The 22,200-nt window shown below is 39.0% G+C and overlaps 1 protein-coding gene across 1 annotated transcript; it reads right to left on the bottom strand.

Annotated features, from left to right (window-relative positions):
* Window positions 1-603: 603 nt before the first annotated feature.
* Window positions 604-12,893, bottom strand: EDEM2 (ER degradation enhancing alpha-mannosidase like protein 2). The gene is made up of 11 exons (XM_007419885.3): window positions 12,677-12,893; window positions 10,107-10,217; window positions 8,889-8,928; window positions 8,471-8,576; window positions 7,615-7,740; window positions 6,428-6,639; window positions 3,725-3,866; window positions 2,882-3,006; window positions 2,204-2,348; window positions 1,450-1,571; window positions 604-1,163 (listed from the first exon to the last, which is right to left on the bottom strand). Exons 1-11 carry the CDS (start codon window positions 12,793-12,795, stop codon window positions 666-668), a joined length of 1,746 nt encoding a protein of 581 aa, XP_007419947.1. The 5' UTR covers window positions 12,796-12,893; the 3' UTR covers window positions 604-665.
* Window positions 12,894-22,200: the final 9,307 nt, after the last annotated feature.

Below are 22,200 nucleotides of genomic sequence, written 5' to 3' on the forward strand. Positions count from 1 at the left end.
AACGCAAAAAAGAAGAAATGAATTTTTAAATATTTTCCTGCATATGTACGAAGCAGCAGCCTTGCAATTTCTTTTCACTCTTGTAGCCCCTTGTAATTCCTCTTTCTCCTGCAGCTCTCTGTTTGCCTAAGAGGTGGTATAAGGAGAAAGAAAACTAGTGAAACTTGTCTCCTCAGCCCTCTTCCTTCAGTGGGATACCTCTACTGGATTCAGTGCCATCTATTCATGGAAGGAATAATTCTGTTCGGAGAATTTGGATCCGTAATTGACTGAGCATCACTGAAAAATCTCCCTTGCTGTCATAACTCAAATGTTAATGAGGCAGCCCAAGATAAGTTTTTAAACACTATCACAGTGCTCATCTTGCAGCCAAATACCTATAACCCAGACATCTTCGTCTTTTATTTTTCTTGGTTCAGAAAATAGTTAAAAACAAGGAATGCAGGAGGAATCAGAACCTAGTAAAATCAGAGAACATCATAATTAATTTTTCATTTTCGAATATTTTTGCTTGCCAAAGTGGAACCATGTCATCTAAATGCACCCTATTTTGAGGAACTACATTTTCCTGCAGCATGATGTTTATTCCCAGGGAAAGAGTGATCAAAAGTGCAAATAAAATTCAAGTTTACTGATTTCAACACATCTGAATTTCAGCAAAGAAATCATGCATTGTCAAAGAAGACCTGTCCCATAACAGCTAGTTTTGAGTTGAATGGTTGAGTGGGACAGCTCAGTAACGGGACCGTCCTTTTTCCTTTCGGGTCTGAGCTTACTTGCCTCTCATAATCTTCAGAGGACGCATCAGTAGAATCTTTTTGTTTTCTTCCCATTTTATCTGAAGTTCTTCTGAAAGTAAACTTCTTACTCTTGTTCAGAGAATAGAATTCCCTCATTAAGCTTTCGACCTCCCACTGTTCTTCCTTTTGGTTCCGGCAACAGTGCAGGGCAGCAGGATCTATAGGATGGGCTTCTGTATTGAAGATATATCCACCAGCATCAAGAATGCATTCTCCATATGGTGTCAGCAAGACATCAAAGGATGATCCATTGTTGTGAATGAAGTTGTCAGGGTCAAACAGTAGATACAAATATTTCACTGTTTCAGCCAGGAAGAAGGACTCCATTCGGTTATCTAATCTGTGATCTCTTAGGTCTTTGATCTTTAAAATAAAAGCAAAGAAGAAGGGGTTATGTTGAGATGTCAAAACTTGCTACATCACTAGCATCTTACCAACTGGGTTGGAGTTGGACTTAATGGCAAATCAAGAGATAACTCCTGGGGCAGTTCTGGTGATTTCTACCCTAGAATCAGAATTAAAACTTCTATGTACTATAGAAGAAGAAACACAGAATAAGCAAGAAGATGTTTACAAGGAAGACTTGAAAGGAATAAACTGACCCCCAATATCCCCACTCCACAAAAAAAGTTTGGGAGAAACACTTAACTGTTGCAAAGCCACATTCAACTTTGCTGATTTTTTCTATTGACTCTACCACATCTCTGCCCAGCTCCAAAAGTGTTGGATCTTGTGTAGCTCGATACAGATACATTGCGCTCTCTATTAGTTCTGCAAAGCCCCAAACAAAGAAATGGAAGTTACTTTGCTGAATATGCAAGTACTGTATATAATGAATATAATAGTATAATGCACAAAATACTAACTGCTCAGTCTTCTAAACACAATTAAACACAAAAGTATTCAATACATATAGTGTTCTTGTACTATCTAAAGCTTGATACAAAGGAGCACATTTTCTTTTATATGCATTTCACCTGTTATTCCATATAAGTGACAGCTGTTGTTCAGTTGCCTTGGGCCAGACTAGAGAATAAGCCTATCTGAGCCACTTGGGCTTTGCTCACTTGGCATTCTATAAATTTGATAGTAAAAATTCTTTGAGCCACTCAAAAGTGAAGTATAGCATCAATATTATGGACTAAACCAAGTCAGGTTAGTACTCTATAGAGATTTACCTGGGAATCCCAGAGCTATTGGCTAGATTGGTAAATTAAAAAAAAAAAATTCTGGAAGAAGGTAGCAGCAAACAAATTCTAATTGCTGCCAAAAAACCCAACATGAAAATGTCCACCTAGTCACCAAGGAGTTGAGTCTGATTTGAAGAAAACGTGACTTTTTACTATGAGAGGGTCTTCAAACAAGACGCATAGCAAATATACTTCAAATATGTTCATATTTACCAGGTCGAAGAGGGTACCCTTCACGCTTTTCTACTGTGTAGCCCTGAGGGATATTGTAGAACTCAGGCAGCCCACCAAACTGCTTCCAAACAGTGTAATAATTGAGAAATGTTCGCATTGCACTATCTATGTCTCCAATAAGGCTCTGGGAAAAAACAGTTATGTAATATTAATTTTTCCCCTTAGCAAATGATACAACTGCACATTAACATCTCCTGAGAAGACAAACAATGACGTTAGAAAGCAAATTAGGATTTTTAAAAACTCTGTAATTCAAACAGAGTTGAATTACACAATTTAAAAACTGTGTAATTCAAAAGTCACACTTAGATATTTGGGTTCATTGGCTATTCTGTTTGTAGAAAAATTTATTTCTGCCCAAGAATATTTCCACTGGATTCTTGTGAGAAAAGCAGGTCACATTTTGGTGGAAAGGCATCAGAAATCTGGCTTTATAATTGTCTTGGCAAGAGACCACAGTCCAAGGACTGATTTCCCCAATGCAGACATCTAATTTGCTCCATTTGTTTAATGCTTATGGTTAAGATAAGATTACTCAATTTATGCTTAGGATACAATCTACAGCACTGTATCTGTACCAGCCTTCTCTAATAAAAATTATACATAATATATTTTAACTATGCTAATTAACTTCAACTATTTTAAATCAATCTTTACCTGTAAGCCAGGCCAGTAAGCCTCCAAAGACTGAAAAACTGGCATTGAGACAGTTCCTTTGTACATATGAACCCACAGATACCAATCATCAAATTTTGTGTAGTTTTTTATAGCTTTGTTATAATCTAGAGTGAAAGAAAAGTTAAAGCCAGTGACAAATATTGGGTGAGAAATTCATACATATTCTAACTTCTAGTTGGAATTTCTAGAAACATCTAATAATTAAATAATATTTTATTGTACATCCTTTCGAGGCATCTTTTGATAAAATGGAATATACATTAAATATTTAATGTACAATCATCCTTTTACACTTAAACAAAAGAATGACCGCATAAAGAGGGTCAAGAAGTCGTATGAAATCTGCTCACCACACAGGAACTTTCAAGATAAATGCTATTCCAGGAAGGAAAGGACAAAACATAAAGTACCTTTAAGGCTGATAGACACAAACAAGACTGGGTCAACTACAGTGAATGTAACTACTTGTCTCACTGTAGGTTATGTAGGTAAACCTTAGCCAAGATAAGGTAGATACAGAGGCTAAGGCAGATACAGGTTCACACTTACTGTATCTACACATTAGCACTGAATGTTTAAAAGGCCTAGATGGCCAATAATTGGAGGATTAGGGAGAAGAAGACAGAAAGTGAAGAAAATGCCACCTGGTTCTGAGTGACTGAAGAAGAAGAGCTAATGATTGAGTAAGGAATAAAAACACAGAAGGAATGCATTCTTTTTCTAGAAGTTCTGTCTTTGGTTTCTTATCCCACATTAAATGTATTGCACTAAAAAAAATAAATGGAAGAAAATATGTATCATGTAACCATAGGAACCTCTTACCTAGAAACATGGACATCAGCTCCTCATCCTGCAGCAGAATGGCCCCTTTAACAAGGTATTCAAAGTAGGAATCTACTCCTGCTCCAATCCCAGCATCTTGGGCCACCCATTTGGCAGTTACTACATCAATGTGATTACCTACCTGAAGGAGGGAAAACTCAGTTATTAAAGGTATGGACTAAGATTAACATGGCCTTGCATTTCTTTTTCATTTAGCAAAAGTTGAGTTTTGCTAATCAGTGCAAGCTTAAAAAATAATATCTAATGTGCAACACAAATGATTTATTTAGAGCCCTTTAAACATAGCATTTTCATTGTGCCTTTATAACTGTTAAGAACTAAGTCTTGGTTTAGAAACTTGGGTTTTGGTAAGGAACAAGATTTTAAATGTGACGGTCATCTACTCTTTAGCTTCATTTTATGAAAGTGCATTGTAAAAGAACATAGCCTAGGTATCCTTTCGAATAAACTGATGTTTTCTTTAGTATGGATTTTATTTGCATGTTAATTTCAGTAATAACCATTTTAAATTTTGGATCATATTAATTTCCAAGGAAGATATGCACATCAGAAACAAATAGAATCACACCAGAAAGAATTAAAGCTAATCTGTAAGAATATAAAGAAATGATTTTTGACAATATCAGTTTTCAAAGTGTTTGTATATGCATGTATGCTATATCAGACTAGTTTCCTTTCAGTGGAAGTGTCTGGATGAATTAACAGAGTATAAGTGAATATTTTTTTCAATTTTAGCAACTATTTAGTTATAATGACATACCCTAACCTGGTAATAAAAAAAACCTTGCACTATTCTAATGAACAACTATTATAAAGTTGGCCATACTATTATTTATTTGCTTTTGGCATAAGCCAACTTTCTTCTTTTAGATATGGTCTACAATTCCATCATGTATTAGCCATGCAAATTAGGGAAAATGGGAGTTATAGACTATGTCTGGAAAGAACCTGGTTGGGGAAGGTCTAACCATATGATTTGGGGACAAATGAGATCTTCTGTTCTGTAGCAATCCCCTAACTTTGGAGTAGTCACCCTAAAGAAGCTTGACTGGAACTGACATTACAGTCTTTTTAATTTGTTTTATTGCCTCTGTATGCAAATTTATGGTTTTCTTGTCCTGCAGTTTTATGTTATTTGAAATATAATGCGTTATTATTATTACAGCAAAACCCTGATTTAACAAACTTTCACTTAACAGACTTTGGGTGCAGTCAACTGAACTTCTTTCTGGACATCTCAAAATCATGTACAGATCCATTGTATCTGATGAAGTCCAGCAGAGGCAGTTAAATTTGTATTAATTTTACAACAGCTGCAGTGATTTATCTCATTTTTGCAATAACAGAAAGTGCATCATTTGCATCAGTTCACATCATTTGTGTAATGTCATCATTACACAAATAATGTAAATTACAACGATGATGTACTTTTCATATTTGGGGAGTAACTGACTCCCTCTCTCCAGATGCTCCCTTAAACTGAGGCCTAGTTGTATACAGGTAGTCCTCGATTTACAATGGTAATTGGAACCAGAATTTCCGTCGCTAAGCAATGCGGTCGTAAAACATTGCCACATGACCGCATCGCTAAGCAATGGCAATCCTGGCATTCCCCATTGCCGTCATTAACCGAATTCCACCGGTTGTTAGCTGAGGACCCACCCCAATCTAAGCCATTCTGGGCTTGGTCCCTCCCAGCCCCAAGCCTCAGTAAGGTAAGGGATTGCCTCCACTTCAACTCCCCCCACCTGCCTATTCCCCCCCCCATCTCTGCCCTTTTGGCCACCCTACATCCTGACTTACAGGGTAGCAAGCAGCCTCAGAACCGTGCAGCTCTGGGACTGCTTGCCACAGTGCAGCTCAGGGGCCTCTTGGCATGCCGTGGCTCTGGGGCTGCAAGAAGCCCCTGAGCCGCAGCACAAAGCCACAGCTACCCCTGGAAGCCTCAGTCGCCCCAGCCTAGCAGTGCTGTGCAAAGCTGCTTTGCCCCAGGAAACCCCACCAGTGCAGCATGAAGCTACAGCCTCCCAGGGAAGCCCCAGCCACCCCAGCCCAGTCCCAGCCTCCCTCACTACTGTGTGCTCGCCCTGGCCCATTGTGAGGGAGATGCTGGCCACGTGAGGCCATCTTCCCCAGGTCTTGTGAGGAAATCGCTGTGTGCAGCCTTGGGAAGAAAGCCTCGTGCAGCTAGCAGCTGCCTTGCAAAGGGCCAGGCTGGGCATGCTTGGTCAGCAGCAAGAGCAAGAAGATGGCGAAGGTCAGCTAGGATGGCAGGGGCTGCGGAATACAGGGGGCCAAAAGGGCAGAGATGGGGGGGGAGTTGAAGCTCCCCTGTGCTTGTAACTGCAAGCAGGCTGCCAAGCGCCTGAATTTTGATCATGTGACTGCAGGGGCGCTGCAACATCCATAACTTCGGGGACCAGTCGTAAGTCCCTACGTTCAGTGCTGCAGTAACTTTTCAATGGTCGCTGAACAAATGGTCGTAAGTCGAGGACTACCTGTATTGTACACTTACTACTGTACAAAGCCTGAGAATCTATTCTGATGAAGGGAATGTTAGATATAATACTTAATACTATATTTGCAGAATTTTACCATGCTAAAGTTATCTAAATACTAGACCTTTGTTCAGATTAAGCTACAAATAATGGACTGAAATGAGACAGGGGGGTTTCTACTCACCAAGCCGATATCAGAACGATTTTTCCAGAGGGTCTTAAGAGCCCTTCTGGCAACATCTTCAAATATTGTGTCCCCCGTAAGATAACTTAAGGTAGCAAATTCCACTATAAATGTACCAATACCAGCAGTACAAGTAACTGGTGTCTCTCCAGGATTTACCCCACGTAGTAAATTTACTGTCCCATATGGCATTCCAGTTGGAGTCTGAAAGGCTTCAAAACAAAGGTACATATATTTAAAGGGTTGGAAAAGATGTTATCAAGGCCAACTTTCTACCCTATAATGGAATTAAATGGACTACACTATGTTTTATAAAGCCAACACATTGGCTCAAAATATAAAGACTTCTATTAAACAAGGCACCATGCATTCTATGTTTTCACAGAAACAGAAGCCAGTGATCTGCTTTCTGGCATAAAACTTAGTCCCTAGCTTTCACTAAAAGAAAGCTAAGGCAGGTTTTAGTTTCTGCAACAAATCAGGTGAATTAAATCTAAAATGTTCACACAGTTTGGTGTGCAGGTATGTGGGGATAGCTATTTTCCTCCAAAATTCATATTTATGTATTTATCCATCCCTCTGAGTGCTATTATGGTGCAGCCAAAGATTTGTTGTCACTGGAGGGGCAAGGTACATATTTGCAGAAGTTTTGTTATCCCCTTTTGGAAAGTTCTTTAACTGCAACATAACAATATTGTTATCTTGACTCACTTCCCACCAAGGTTCAACAAAGCTATCTTAGTGATGCCTGGGTTGAATGCAGCTGATGAGTTGCCCATCCTGCTTTAGGTGATTGATACTTTTAATCACTATTACAGAGTTACTCTAATTTTGATAGAGGTGTTCTTTCAGCAGGACTGAAAGAACAGCTTTGATATACAACACTACTGTACTGTACAACTATTTAACTTGCTACAATATACTCATTTATAAGCATAGCAGATATGTGAATTCATAGCAACCTTTAATAACGTTTTTTTCCAATGTATATGAGAGTCACAACTCTTGATTTTCAGAACAATGAGATGGCCATCTCTTTGGCATCCCATGATCTATTGGGAAACTTTAGCAGATTCTGGTATATATTACTTACAACTCTATTCATGAAAATAAACTTGGCATGTAGCCTACAATGCAGCAATATGGGGGGGACAGAAGAAATGATAAGCTTCAGCAAGAATGCTCACCTGGCAAAAGTTTTCGAGCAGCATCCTCTGCCATCCTCAAGAGGGGGCCAGAGCATGGCCATCCTGCTTCTACTTTAACACCAGCCTTCTTTGACAGCAAGTGAGCAGACAGGAGGCCGCCAACCACTACAAACATGCAGATCAAGCTTATTTACAAGCAGTAGATTGTGGCAAGGACACAGGAGGTACGTTCATTTTATTATTAAATTTATATGCCGCCCATCTCCCCCAGAGATGACACTCCCAGAGTGTCATCCCCAGAGTGTCCATACAGCTGACTTTCAGTTTTGTCCCTATCATGGCATATTCAAATGAACCAAAGAGCCATGAGGCCTACAAACGTCCCTTGCTTTTCAGTGAAGATAGAAGAGCAAGGCATTCAAATTCCACTTTTCTGGAATGATACTATAATTGTTTTTAACCCGGCAACAATTTTTCCCTTCAAAGGAGATTTTTTATGAGATATTTGATTTGAGATTTCATTTTGCATACTCAAAAGCCGCAAGTCAAGAACAAGCATTTAGGAAAATCACACAAATGTAAAAGCAATTTACTAGATAAGACCAAAGATTTCTAACAGATCTGCCTTCCCTAACTTGTCACCCTCCATATGTGCTGGAGTATTTCTCCCATAATCTAATAGCTGTGCTGACTAAGGATTACAGAAATTGAGACTACAATATCTGATAACCACCAGGTTGGAGAAAGCTGCTGGATGTTTATGGCAGGAGATAAAAATTGTATTCTTTCCTTGCTCCTCTTAGTATGGGAAGTTCTAGAACCTTCTTTCATTATTACTACCTATATTGCAATTCAGACCTAATCCATATAATCTGGCAAGATCCTGTCAACTCACCTCTGATATTGGTTTCAAAGACAGAAGCATTTACATCAATATCAAAATTTATGCCCTCTTGCAACACACTAACAACTCTCTGGAATTCAGAGACATTCCCCAAAATCTGGAAAGAAAAGTAATGGTTTGTAAGACATCATCTTACTAAAGGATAATACAGAACATCACAAGATACAAAACACTGCACTGCCATAATTCATCTTTTCATACTCATAGGGGCTGAAAGTGACCTCTAAGTCCCTCACACCTTCAAGATGTTCTAATAAGGAAAATACATCATCCTTAACCTCCCAAATGGAGAAATAGAAACAACAAGCATGAAGAACAAAAGCTATTCTTTGCTATCTAGAGGATACTGAAAAATGTGTAGAAAATCAATGAGGAATGAAGCTGTTATCAAGGGATGGATAATACTTACTAGTAGCGTATCCAGAGCATCAATCAATGTGAGAGAAAAACTGAAAAAGAAACAATGAGAAAATAAAGCGATGGCATGAGGGAAGGGGATACATCAACCATAAGTAACATGGATGCACACACGTTTTAATACTTAACCATGTCAGGAAAAAATCCACATGTTGTTGCATGAATAAATTTTAGACAGTTTGGATCTGCTCAACCTTCCAAGTAAGAAATCACAGAGTCATTTCTCTGAGATTGCCTCCCAATGAAATTATTATTTTTTTACAAGTAACATTTATGTAAGAAATTATCAGTACATCTGAAGAAGTTGTCAGAGTACTGTCCCTGCATTACAGGTGGACTCACTTTATAAAAAATACTACAGGTACACTGCAAAAAAGGTTGGCATAGCTGCCTTAGACATCCAGGTGTCCACGACTGGATTAAAAGGTCTTTACAAAAATAATGAATGCTATTCTATGTCACATCCACAGATGATCTCACCCACTCAGGCTGCTTCTGTTTTATTAGGCTGAGATACCATCTTTCTTGCGGGACCTCATACATTCCTACAGAAAGGGCATATGTAATACTGTCTCCAATAGTTTTTCCCCAAACTATCCTGTGAGGTAGGTTAGCCTGAGAGAGAGTCATTGGCCCAAGGTCACCCAAGTAACCTTCCATGGCTGAAGGTGGTCTTGAATCTGGGTGTTTCTAATCCACTACACAACTGGGTAGCTTTCCACAACTGAAGCTATACAACTACTATTAATGAGATGCTCTCTTGTTTTCATTGCTATTCCATGTGGTTATTGGCTTAATATCAGCTTTCATTAACTTGGGTGTTTTCTAGGTATGTGGACTTCAACTTTCAGAATTCTGCAGGCAGCATGGCTGTTGCTAAGAATTTTGGGAACTGGAATCTATACATCTGCCCAAGTTGAGAAAGGCTGGTCTAAATTTTCTCAGTAAAAATGTGAATACATTTTTTTTCCTGCCATAAGATCCATTTTCTCTGGTATAGGCATATAGCCCCTGGGCCACGTGTGGCCCCCACAAGGGGAAATGATTAGACAGAGCAATGAAATAACTTAACATGCATGCAACTTAAAAGCTAAATATGCCCCTTGGCTTGACCAAATTCTAGATCCCTGTTCTAGCAAGTTGGGATGTTCTGTAACAAGGTGCTACTTCAAAATTTCATAAATGACCGATGATACTGATTTCCTAGTACCTTCCCCAAGTGTCCTGCCCGTCACATGTCAGAGGACGAAGCTCATCATAGGGAAAGGCATTTACCAGATAGTTATCATAAGCATGATAAAACATGGACTTGACTCGCTCTCTGAGGAAGAAAAGAAAGATATATCAGTAATCTTACTGAAAATGACTAATACAAAACACTGCATTCCCTCAAAATTCTAGGATAATGTTTCCAGTGTTCCTAAGCACTCCTACATACTCAAAGACCAATTCAAATATAAAAGCCTACCACCTTAAACGCACAACATAAAAAAGATGTTGTATGTATGTAAAGAACAGTATTTCTCGCATGGCTATTCCTCATCAGCTGGAGTATCCCGCTTTGGTATCACAAAACTGAAGGTATTGAAGGAAAAATTTTCAGGGCTATATTTAAACCAGAGACCCAGACACAAGTATACTGAAGCACATACTGGGTTATTGATAGGATCGATAATGGAGGTGGAAGAGAAAGAAGCCTAAGAGGGGTTACAAGCCCTCTTTTTAGACTTATGCGAATTATCCCTTCATTTGATATATTTTAATATAATTACAGGCAATCAATGGGTTAATTCATGTGTATTGGAATGCATAATAAGGGGCAGAGAGGATGAATTATTTCTGCTATACAACAGATCCTTTGGATTAAACAACAGGGTGTCTAGAGTTGCTATTTTAGCTTAGCTGCTATCTAAAAACCTTGAATTCCCCATGCTAAAAGTGAATTCTTTGCAGCTAAGCTTGCATTACTATGGTTAATAATTTCATTCATTTCTTTAGCATCTTGTTACATTTAGTGCACCTTAATTGCTTTTTTAGCTGAGTTTGCAATATTGTTTATTCAACAAATTATAACAGAGACTCAGTAGTTAGCTAGCTAAATTATTAGAGAATTATTTGACTTAAAATTGCAAGGTTGATGTAACCTTCCCCCAGAAAGAATTCAACTTTTAAAACAGTGTCTGCTGCAAGGCTTATGTATAAAACAATGGTCACTTGGGTGTGGCAACTCCACGCACAGCAAAAATGAGGATAACCTAGCTCCATTCATGAGCCAGAAACCAAGCAGTTACCAACATCTACTTTCTAACCAGAAACAATTCTGGTTCAGTTGGAAAAGCCAGGATTACAGAGTGACAAAAAGGAAACACCTTTGTCATTGAACTAAACATTAGCTTAGTATTCTAAGAGTTCCTTCTGGTAGATGGGCAGCTACATAAGTTTAATAAACATAATTATTTTATGTACCAATCCCCCCCCAAATCCCAGCTTTATTACAGGGCAACCCCCCCCCTTTTTTTTTATAGTATAGCTTGACAGCAAAACAATTTCAACACCAAATCACAGAATTGGAAAAAAAATACTATGGACATTTTCAAGCAGAAAAAATCCTATGGGCAAATTATCTCTCAAATGCCTGCATGAACAAACATGTTTTTGTCATCTAAAATTCCACAAGGGGAACTGCGCTTCTCTTGGGAAGGAGTCCCATACTTAAGATACTCTCATCATGGAGATCTGGTCCACTCCCTACATCATGAAATCTCAGATATGGGCTGCAAAAAATCTGAACTGCTGGATGGGAGCAAGAGTTACAATTATCTAGATCTCTTTACTGCCATGTATTGGTTGTGTGGATTTTTGAAGTTTCTATCCAGTAACCCTGTCATGAACCATTCACATTGGTGGTGTAACAAACACTGCTTCCTTGCTCATTTTAAAGCAAAACATGCTTTTAATCAACAAGTAAAAATCAGCTTAGCCCCAGTCAGATAGGAAAACACTTTGCAAAATAATATAATTTTAGCATTATTATCTCTTTTCTCCTCTTTCTATCCTTTCTTTTTCTTCCTTTCTTAATTTTTATCCCAATTTTAATTTGTAAACCTGAAGACTGGCTCAGTGCCCTGTTAGAAGACAAAATTAGACTTCAAGTTAAAAAAAAAAGTTTTAATTGAACAGCAGTGAGTTTACTTTCATTGAATATAGTAGTACTTATAGCCGCATACAAACTACTATATGACAGAACTGGGATTTTTTTGGTAATCTCTGTCTGGTTGAATATCTGAAAGGGTCTTTGCATTAGAATCACCCATCTTGTCCTCTGAATTGAACTCTTTTCTATGAATGTGAAAAGGGGAGACAGGAGAAGGAGAGCAGATGAGACCCAACGTTAATCTCATATGGAAAATTAGTTCTCTAAAATCCACCGCATTTCCCCTGCCTCTTAAAAGGCTCTTCCATCGTCTCCATTCTATCAGAATTAACCAACGGCCGACTCTCTCTTTGCATGTTGATTTCATTCCCTCTGCAAGGAAGTTCGCATACATTTCCCCATTTTACAACTTCAGCGAAACAACTGGGGAATTTGCACGACGACCCAAAATTCAGCAGGTCCACGCTGCCCTTCAGCAGAGGGGCCAGGGAGCTTTACGGGGTCAAATCCTGCCTGCCTGTAAGCCGACGAAAGAGGGTAACCGAGGGAGAGCTGCTGTGCGCCTCGCCTTCCTCTGGACGATCGGGAAGCAGAGCTCCAGGACCCAGGACCCTCGCCCGGCTCACCTATAGTGGGCGATGTCGACCTCTTTCCCGGCGGCAGTGGAGGGTTGCCCCGGCAAGTGCAACACCCACACCCACACCCACAACCAGAACCAGCCCAGCGGATGGAGTGAGCGCAGCATCTACGAAGCATTCGCTACCGAGGTTTCCAAACACCCCGCTCCGCTCGGTCCACAGCCATCCAGAGGGATCGCGCCCTCATTTCCGGGGATCCGCCTCCTTCCGTGGCCCCTCCCTCTCTCTTTTCCACGCTCCAATCAGGAGCATCGACATGCTCGGTGCTCGCGTTAGTGATGACGTGAGATGAAAGGATTGGTTCTCCTCGTACTCTACAATGCGGCTGCGCGAGAGGCGTTGGCGTTCAGCTGCTTAGTTGCAATTGGTGCCTGTACTGGGGTTGCGGCGGCGGCGGCTTTAACTGTGTAGGCGGCTGGAATTTTTAGTTGAATTAGAATAACTTGGCTCTGTCTGGACCAGTATTGTTCAGACTTGGCAACTTTAAGATGTGTGGACTTCAACTCCCAGAATTCCCCAGCCTGCAACTGGCTGAGGAATTCTGGGAGTTGAAGTCTACACATCTTAAAGTTGCCAAGTTTGAAAAACACTGGTCTAGATTGACATCCGTTAGTTAGGATTGTACTGTATGCCACTCAAAGTCATGTTTGTGAGATGGGCTATATAAATTTGATGGATCCATAAATAAATACATTTGATAAATAAATAAAAGTTTGTAGAATCTATGAATTTAAATTTAAGAGACATTTTCCAAAGAGGCACATGTAAAATTCATAAGCTACTTAAGGTTTACAGAATAGTGGCATTTTTTTACATTTCTAAGAACTCTTGGAGGGGAACTGTGTCACTCTGTGATGGCAAAAAAGCATCTGATGAACTGGTCATCAGATGAAGTGAATTGCAGCTTACAAAAGTGTATGCCTTTTAATACAATTTGTCAGTTGGAAAAGTTGCTACCAGACTCCTGATTTTTTTAACTACTCCTGGGGAATGATCCAAAGAGGGTGGTGGCATAAGAGTTGGAGAGCAAGGGAATCCACCAGATGATATTCTCAGATGGAGCAAGGGAATCTCCAGATATGCACATTGTATTAAGAGGAACAGAGATGGGGTTTGGTTGCACAAGTAAGGGTTCCTCTAAAGCTTGCTGGGGGGAAAAAAGAAACAAGCAAAGAAATTAGTGAGCTCTCAAAGTGGCATAAGATCCATTCTTGGATTGTTTAGTACCCAAACTAGCTTGCCCCATGTTTAGCCTTGCATGTTGGACAAACCCAGACAGTGGGTTCAATTATAGTTCTCTGTTGTGTGACTCAAGAAAATTGGGTTGCTTAAATGAACTATGTCATGTTTCTACTGCAGCAAATAAACATAGTTACCACTGTATGTACTATATTCCAGTGCTTTAAATCAAAAGAGGACAGGTCCCTGCTTTGAGAGGTTACAACCTATAATGCAACATAGGGAAGGATATTTATATAACAAGTAGGGTGTGAAGAACTACATTTTGACTATTGAAGTTTTGTTTACTAAAGACCACAAGCATATTTATGCATCACCACAATCACTTGAGGGTTAGTAAGTAGTTGTACCTAGTCTTGCACTTATTAGAAGCTGAAACTCAATCCTGGGATGATAATGAATCTAGGGTGCCACTGTTACCTACTTTGAATTCATATGAGCTGATAAGTTACAGATCATAACTATATATCAGCTTTCCCAACTACTGCTCCCTAAATGTATTGGATATATTCATACCACAAATCCCATTCAGCTTGGTCCCTTGAAGTCCAAATTATCTGAAATATATCAAGTTTGAGAAGGCTACCATATATATGTAATCTTGGAGTGAGTGATTGGTGCTTTTGACAGTATCATATTTGGCTGTGTAGAGGCGCTGCATTCTATGTTTTAAACAATTAACTAGGTATACGAAGAGTTATGTATACTGTTCTCGTTTTTTATTGTGGGATTTGCATGTGTACAACTGCTGGTAGTGATATAGATGTCTCTTACATCAAATGTACCAAGACATAGAAAAAGTGATGAATATTTAGGATTGTAAAACACTAGCAATCCAGATATTGTTTGGTTACAACTCCCATTATCCATGGTCTCTGACAATGCCATCTGAAGGGCCTAGATCTTGCATTAATATCTTTATCCTTATCTCTATCACATACCACAGAAGACTTCATAGCTGACTGCTTGAGATTCTCCACCATATTTATATGCTGTGAAACTGAATCCAAATGGTATTTATTATGAACACTAAGGAGGAAGTGAGTTTAAGGTCATTGCAGTCTCTTTCTTTTGCTCTTTCCAGTATCATTTTCAGTGAGGATGAGAAGCTGACACCAAGAACTTTTTGTTCCACCTGTTGACTGTTTCTTATTATTTTCTATATTTCCCTTGTTTTCTTCAGACCACTTTTCTATAGCAGCAGGATTTACCTCACATTCTATTCCATAATGACCACAAGGAAGCACCACAAACAGTGATGAAAATACTAACTGTTCACCATGGGTTAGATCAGTGTTTTTCAAACCTGGAAACTTTTAAGATGCGTGGACTTCAATTCCCAGAATTCCTCAGCCAAGTTTGGAAAACTGGGTTAGATGAACTACACACTCTAATTCCCTTGCAAGCTGCATAAGAAAGAACTCTGAAACTGGGTAAAGTGTTCCTAGCATAGAGCTAGTGCTACATAGGAAACATCCACTGTCCCTCAAGCCAGGGTCTCTGATACTTTTGATTGTTGTTCAATTGCTGTAGTATATTGTAAGGGTGATCAAAATGTACAAGATGTGTTTTTACTCTGGAAAAAGTGTAAAAATTAGTTCAACATTGATTCCCCACCCCCCTTAATAAGACTGACATCAGCTGCAAGCAAGGAAATAAATTGGTTGCAGAGAAGTGGCCCCTTTTCCTGAATTGTAGTTGGGAGAGGGGCAGGCAGTTTTCTCAAGAGAGCACAAATGGAATGGAGTAAGCGGGGGAGATGGAAATGGCACAGCATCCCCCTCCCCCCTGAAATGCATATGGCACCCATTCTCTGGAGTTCCAGAAGGCCCATTAGATTTGGCTCCGTTCCCAGGCCTGGGGTTAGTGTGCCTGAGGAGGCCCTATTGTGTTTTTATGGGCTCTTTATTGTTTTTATTGCTATGGTTGTTTTTGTTCAGACTGTCTTGTCTTATGTGTTTTTAATTGTTTTTTTAATTCTTTGTAGGATACTGTCAGCTGCCCAGAATCTTCTGGGGTGGGTAGCTATAATGCATTTAATAATAACTACTACTATTTTTGTTTTTGTTCGGGGGGCCACAATTCTTGAGGAATAATCTGGGGGGTCTTGGCAGGTGACAAAAATAATCGGGGTCAGTCACTCTCTTTGGCATACCCTGTTTCTTTGCAGGCCCTGTTTCTCACTCTTGCAAACAGCAGGCTGCAGGAAAGGACAGATAGGGTTATCATGGGGTGAATTTGCTGTCTTGCAGAGAGGTTTGAAATTAGATCAAAGCAGGGCCAGATTTAGACTTGGTGAGGCCCTAGGCTATAAAAAGTTTGGAGGCCCCTTGTTAAAAAGTTACACCAGAAGGTTTCACATAAGTGCGTACCAAAACAGGACCTTGGGGTGCCACAAAAAAATTGAAAACATATATATGCCTTTTAATTATTTAATAGCAAGGAAAATACAAATTATTTTCAAATGAATGTATTTACTGATTACATATTTGTCATTTGGCTGTCTTGATCTCTCTAATAGTTTATAATCTCTCTCATAGATTACAGTACAGATAAAAAGCCACATAAAATTCTAAAAGCAAAAAAAAAAAAATCTCAAATTTTGTGAAACCCTAAGCTGTAGCTTGTTTAGTTTACGCTGAAATCCAGCATTGGACCAAAGGCAGCATGAACTTAGTCTAAAGGCTCCATTTGCCCACCCTTTATATATAACATTGCGTGAATTAATGGTGGCATATAATTAAATGATAATAGTAATAATAACATTTTTCTAGCTCCAGGAAAATTTGAGTTGAGAAAGAAAGGGAAGGATCACCCTTGGCTTTCCATTGACTCTGTAGTGTTACCATTGCTCTTCATATATGGCCTTAATCCTGCTGTTCTATTTCCGAGAGGCAACTTCATGATATTTTATTGTTCTTTGATGTATCCATTCTGTTGTTTAGGTGAGAGACATTTCGCCTGCAGCAACCTTGAAGCTAAAATCTAATTTTTTCTTTGGGGTGCTGTGCCCACTAGGTGTCACTATCGCTTTGTAGACAAAGGTAACAACACACATTCCTGCCAGCTGTCCCTGCAACAACAACAAAAAAAAGCCGCCAAAATAATTTGGACATATTGTTCATTTGGTGCAGTTGTAATTTAGGTTTCTAGGACCATTTATCATAAAGCTGTCTGCTTGCTTATTCTGCGGCTCAAGGCTGCTTGAGTATATCTCACTGCATTCCTGGGATTATCAGAGAACTGAAGCTGATTTCTCTAAAAGCTGTCACAGTACATTATTGGAGTACATTTTATTAAAGTTCATTTTCAAGACTTAAATTTAACAGTGTTCTAGACCATTGTCATTTGCCATACACTGGAACAGTAATTTCTGTATCAAAGTCAGTTATTGAATTCTAAAAGTTGACTAAAGTATTTTTGAAACACAAAGTATGTGACCAGAAAGCAAAATGTAAAGATCAGATACTTTCAAAGCAAAAGATTCTTACATTTTTCAGACTACTAATACTAGCCAGAAGAGAGATTAGGGGCAATTTTAATACACAGAAATTCTTAATCAGTTTGGGAAAAAATGTGAAGTAGATATGGTATTGTATGACGTAGTCTTGCTTATTTAAATGGCCTGATTCAAACACAGAACTAAACCATAATACATTTGTGTATTTAGCTTAACATGTGTGAGCCCACCCAATATAGCTTAGTGTAATGTATGAACCAGTCCACTGTTGTTAAAAAAAATCCTGGGTTACTGTGGGAAAAAAAATGTTATAATATGGAGAATAGTTTTGGGGTCATTAACACTAACATGGGGCTGTTGTGGGTTTATCTTGAGCTAGACTATATGACATGTGGGTTCCTCCAGTCTGTCAAAGTTTCTGGACCCTCTGGCATAGCAGGTGGAAAGTACTACTTTGTTCACTTTAAGGAAGGGACAAAAGGCCATTCTCCAGGTATTTATGCCGTGCCTAGCCAATCCAGAAACCTCATGCCACCTGTTAGGATCAGGGTGCTAAGGCCATATGTTATTTTATTTTTCTGTACCTAAAACGAGGGATTTAACATTTGAGCCTCCTATAGATCCAGTTATACATCTTGATTGGGCATGGCCTAAGCCAGTGTTTTTCAAACTTGGCAACATTATGACGTGTGGACTTCAACTCCCAGAAATCCCAAGCCAGCATGAAAGTGCACCCCTTCCAACTTTCATATATTTTTATGCAAAAATGAAAATTGGGCAAGGAAAGAATCATTTTAAGCACAATACACCGATTTTTATTCTGGATTAACACTGGGGGTGAATTTGAAATAAATCTTCATAGGGGGGACTTCAGTATTTGTATAGATTATGGTTTGTGACCCCATGGGAAAACTTTTCAGAAAGTTTTCTGAATGTATAAGATATGGTGCACTCAGATGGTCAATTCACTATAGACTAGGCTTCCAAAAACATCACTCCATAAATTATTGTAGGAGTTGTAGTTGGTTTGAGAAATTAAAAATGAACCCTGTTACTGTTCAACATTGTTCAAGCTGTTGAATAGTTTACCACAAATATAGTCAGGGCTTGAGCATAGACCCTCTTCTACACAACCATAATTTACCAGAGATATGTCTACACAATTTCTGGGTGTGTATGTCACAGACTACAGAACCTTTCCCCCCAACTAATGCATTCTCAGTTCTCCAGATAGCATTTTCATTTCCTTCCAACTTTGCTGGGAATTCTAACACATCAGATTAGGGTAGGCTATTTTAGAGGTATTGTTTTCTACACTCCATCTTCATTCCAGTATAGATATAGTCACAACTGGTTCTGTGAAGAGCAAGTACATATTGTATGGATACTTGTAGATATATAGTTCTGACATGTGTGATAGCAAACTTTTAAAACATCTTCATTTTTGGTTTAGTTTTCCATAAAGTTTAATCTGTCCAATTGTTAAAAAAAACAGACCAAACTGAATTGCATGACCCAATCAGCCATGCAAAATACAAATAGCAATATGTGAGTTCCTCCTTATTAAATATATTTATTTTATTTGTCAAATTTTGAAAACTACTCAATTCCATAATGATGCTGTGTGGCATACAATATTAAAAACAATAAAAAACATAACCAATAAAAAATATAGATGTCCTAAGACAGCATCATCATCAACTCTCCATATTCCCAGAAGAGGCCCACAACTTTCCCTAAAGATGGGGGGATTGAGGAGAGTGAGGGGAAAAGTGAGGTCTTCAAGGCTCGATTGAATGAGGTCTGGTAGAGGCCATTTGAATCTCTGGGAGCGTGTGTGTACACGTGCTCTGTTCCAGAGGGCAGACACCGCAACAGAGAATGGATTAAGAGAGTGGGCATAGCCTAACCATGAAGGATGGACACAGTTACCTTTGCTACTTTTTAAAGTCAAGGGACCAAGGTTAAAGGCACTATAATATAGTATTCTTAATATAGCAGATTGATGATACATAATTATGAATGAAAATGTAAGACACAATTTCAAATTTTAAACTAGTAGGTTTTAGCACAACCAGTTAATCAGTCCTAAATTGGTATAAAAATAGAAAATATTATTTGAAAAGCTACATTAATAAAGGCATACATTTCTTCAAATACGCATGCATCTTAATTGGCATTCATAAAATTAAGATCTAAATGGACACCCATATGTTTGGTTCAGCAGGCAAATACCCAATGTCCAATATGTTTTAAATGAGTAAATAAATTTTAAAAACTGTTGAAATTCTTGACAAGCAGATGTTGTCTTGGGCATCTGTGTAGCATATCATTTGTTACAGCAATTACCATGCATGTTCTATAACAATATCAGTTTTCCAAAGAGAAAATAAGGATACTTGCTTCCTTGAAGGCAGAGTTCTAGAGCTTACTCATAAGAAACAGCAGCACATACCCATTGCACTATAGTATATAAAAGAGTATCACTGGATGACATGAGGATTTATACTCTTCAGTAAGGCTGTGCAAATTCTTCAAAAGAGGTGCTTTGCAGTCCGTGGGGGTGTATACAAAACACTTCAACACTTAGTGGGATTGTCTTCCTAAAAATTCAATCGGCGGAAATAAACTTTCTATGACTGCAGCAAGGTGATCTGTCACCACTGTATAATACAAGTCTGTGAGACCCATTTTTAGGATTTCCAGTTTCGACTCCCTTTGAATTCCAATGTGTATGGGTATTGCTAGCTGGAGGTAATTTCCATTTGCTTTCCGTGTGCGATACAAGGTGCTGGTTATCACCTTTAAAGGCCTTCATGGTACAGGGCCAGGTTATTTGTGGGACTGTCTCTCCCTGAGGATATCTGCCTGTCCCACTAGGTTAGATAGAGCCGGCACACTCCAGGTCCCTTCCTTCAAATGTTATCACCTAGAGGGATGTTCCTTCTGTGTAGCCACACAATGCTTTGGAATAGCCTCCCATCTGAGATTTGGGGGAGGGGAGGTACCTATTTAGCCTTCCAGAAGGCCCTGAAGACCTGGCTGTTTCCATAAGTATTGGGCTATGATGGGGGCTGAGTCAGGGGGTCAGTTATATGGATTGTTATGGTGCCTGGTGGGAAGGGTAAGATGTATTTTATGCTGTTGTTTTTATTGGTTGTATAGGTGGCCATATAAGTTCTTTAAATAAATAAACTCTTCCCACAGTTTTGACTGGGACATGCAGTTATGCTTGTTGTTACCTCTCCCACCTTACCTGGAATCTAGATGGGGTAGAACAGGAGATCCCCAGGGTTAAGATTTCAATAAATGGCTCCCATTTCCTGTTTTAACTGGGGTGATCATGTCCAAGCAGTTTTGGTAGGAGTAAAACCAACATGAGAGTAACAATGAATAAAGAATGTTTATATTAATGAATACAACAACGTGAATACCAGAGTAAACAAAATGATAGGAGTGCAAGATCTACCTATTAGAGCTAGCAGTTATTAATAATCAGACAGATGAAGAAAAGAGAAACTGTGAACAATGGTAAAAGTACACAGTTAAACAAGCAGCACTGAAAATAAATAAAGCATCCCTAAATGGGACTAATGAAGAACAAGCAGCCTTAGAATTGACAATCAAGATACTAAAGTGGTGGATAGCTTCTGCTTTCTTGGGTCATCTATCAACAGTAAAGGAACCAGCACTCAAAAAATATGCCACAGACTGGCACTTGGTAGGGTAGCAATGAAGGCCTTGGAAAAGGTATTCAGATATGTCTGTCTTACAAAGATCAGAATAGTGCAGGCAATCGTTTTCCCTGTGACACCCCAAGGAAGTGGAAGTTCCACTTTGAAGAAGCAGGATAAAAAATGCACTGATGCTTTTGAACTGTAGCATTGGAGAAGTCACCCAAAATACAATGGATAGCCAAGAAAATAAATAAATGGGTCATCTAGCAAATCAACCCAGAGTTCTCGAGTGAGAACAGAAATGACCAGGCTCAAATTATCATACTTTGGACACATTATGCAAAGACCTAATTCTCTAGAGAAGTCTATAATGCTGGGAAAGAGAAGAAGAGGATGACCAATAGTTACACCATTGGAAGATCTGAAGGACCAGATTAGGGACTGATCATCCTACAGAAAAATCTTTCTGTGTGGTCACTAAGCATTGGCACTGATTAGATGGCACATAATCATCAATCAGCACTTCAGTCTATACTTTTCCTGCCAATTTTATTCTGTTGGATACAGTTCTCCCATGGCTTTTGTGCAGATGGCCTGAATTCCAGGCCCAGTCAGGAAATCTACTGTAAAATCCTTGCTCGGCACCTTGCAGTCAACTCAGACTGGGGGAGAGGAAACTTCTATCTGCTCTCCCAGATTCTATTATTTGTCCTTCACTTTCACTGGAAGAAGACAGTGTCTTTATTGAGTGTATAGTACTTATAATTACCAGCCATGTTTTCAGTCCCTAAATCCACAACACTGATACTCCACTGTTAAGCATTTTCCAAAAGCAATGTAAGAGACTCTGTCTGCTGAACACATTTGCAATTCATTTATGATATGTATATATTATCTGAATTGCTTCAAGATTAAAAAAGAAAGAAACTGATTTTCCAAGGATTGTGCCCCAGTTGTCCTTTTAAAGGTAAGTAGTCTGCATCAATTAACAGTGGTTCTGTTTAGACATGAAAATCTAAATCTAGGCTAAATCTCTGATGAAAGTGCAGGGCAGACTGCTATCTCCCAGGGGTATCTGCCAACCCAGTAAGATCTAGATAGGGAGGAGTCTCTTCAGGTCCCTATTCTGAGAGACT

This window comes from Python bivittatus, unplaced genomic scaffold (genome assembly GCF_059951505.1).
Source record: "Python bivittatus isolate LINGU-HERP-01145 unplaced genomic scaffold, Pbiv_v1 ctg000700_np1212, whole genome shotgun sequence".
NCBI lineage: Eukaryota > Metazoa > Chordata > Lepidosauria > Squamata > Pythonidae > Python > Python bivittatus.

Excerpts from the sequence above, each read along its gene's own strand:
- EDEM2 (XM_007419885.3), bottom strand. The coding sequence starts at position 12,795 with ATGCTGCGCTCACTCCATCCGCTGGGCTGGTTCTGGTTGTGGGTGTGG. Across the intron at positions 6,640-7,614 it reads TGCTCGAAAACTTTTGCCAG|CCTTTCAGACTCCAACTGGA; the intron begins GTGAGCATTCTT and ends TTTGTTTTGAAG. Across the intron at positions 1,164-1,449 it reads TTGAATGTGGCTTTGCAACA|ATCAAAGACCTAAGAGATCA; the intron begins GTTAAGTGTTTC and ends TTTATTTTAAAG.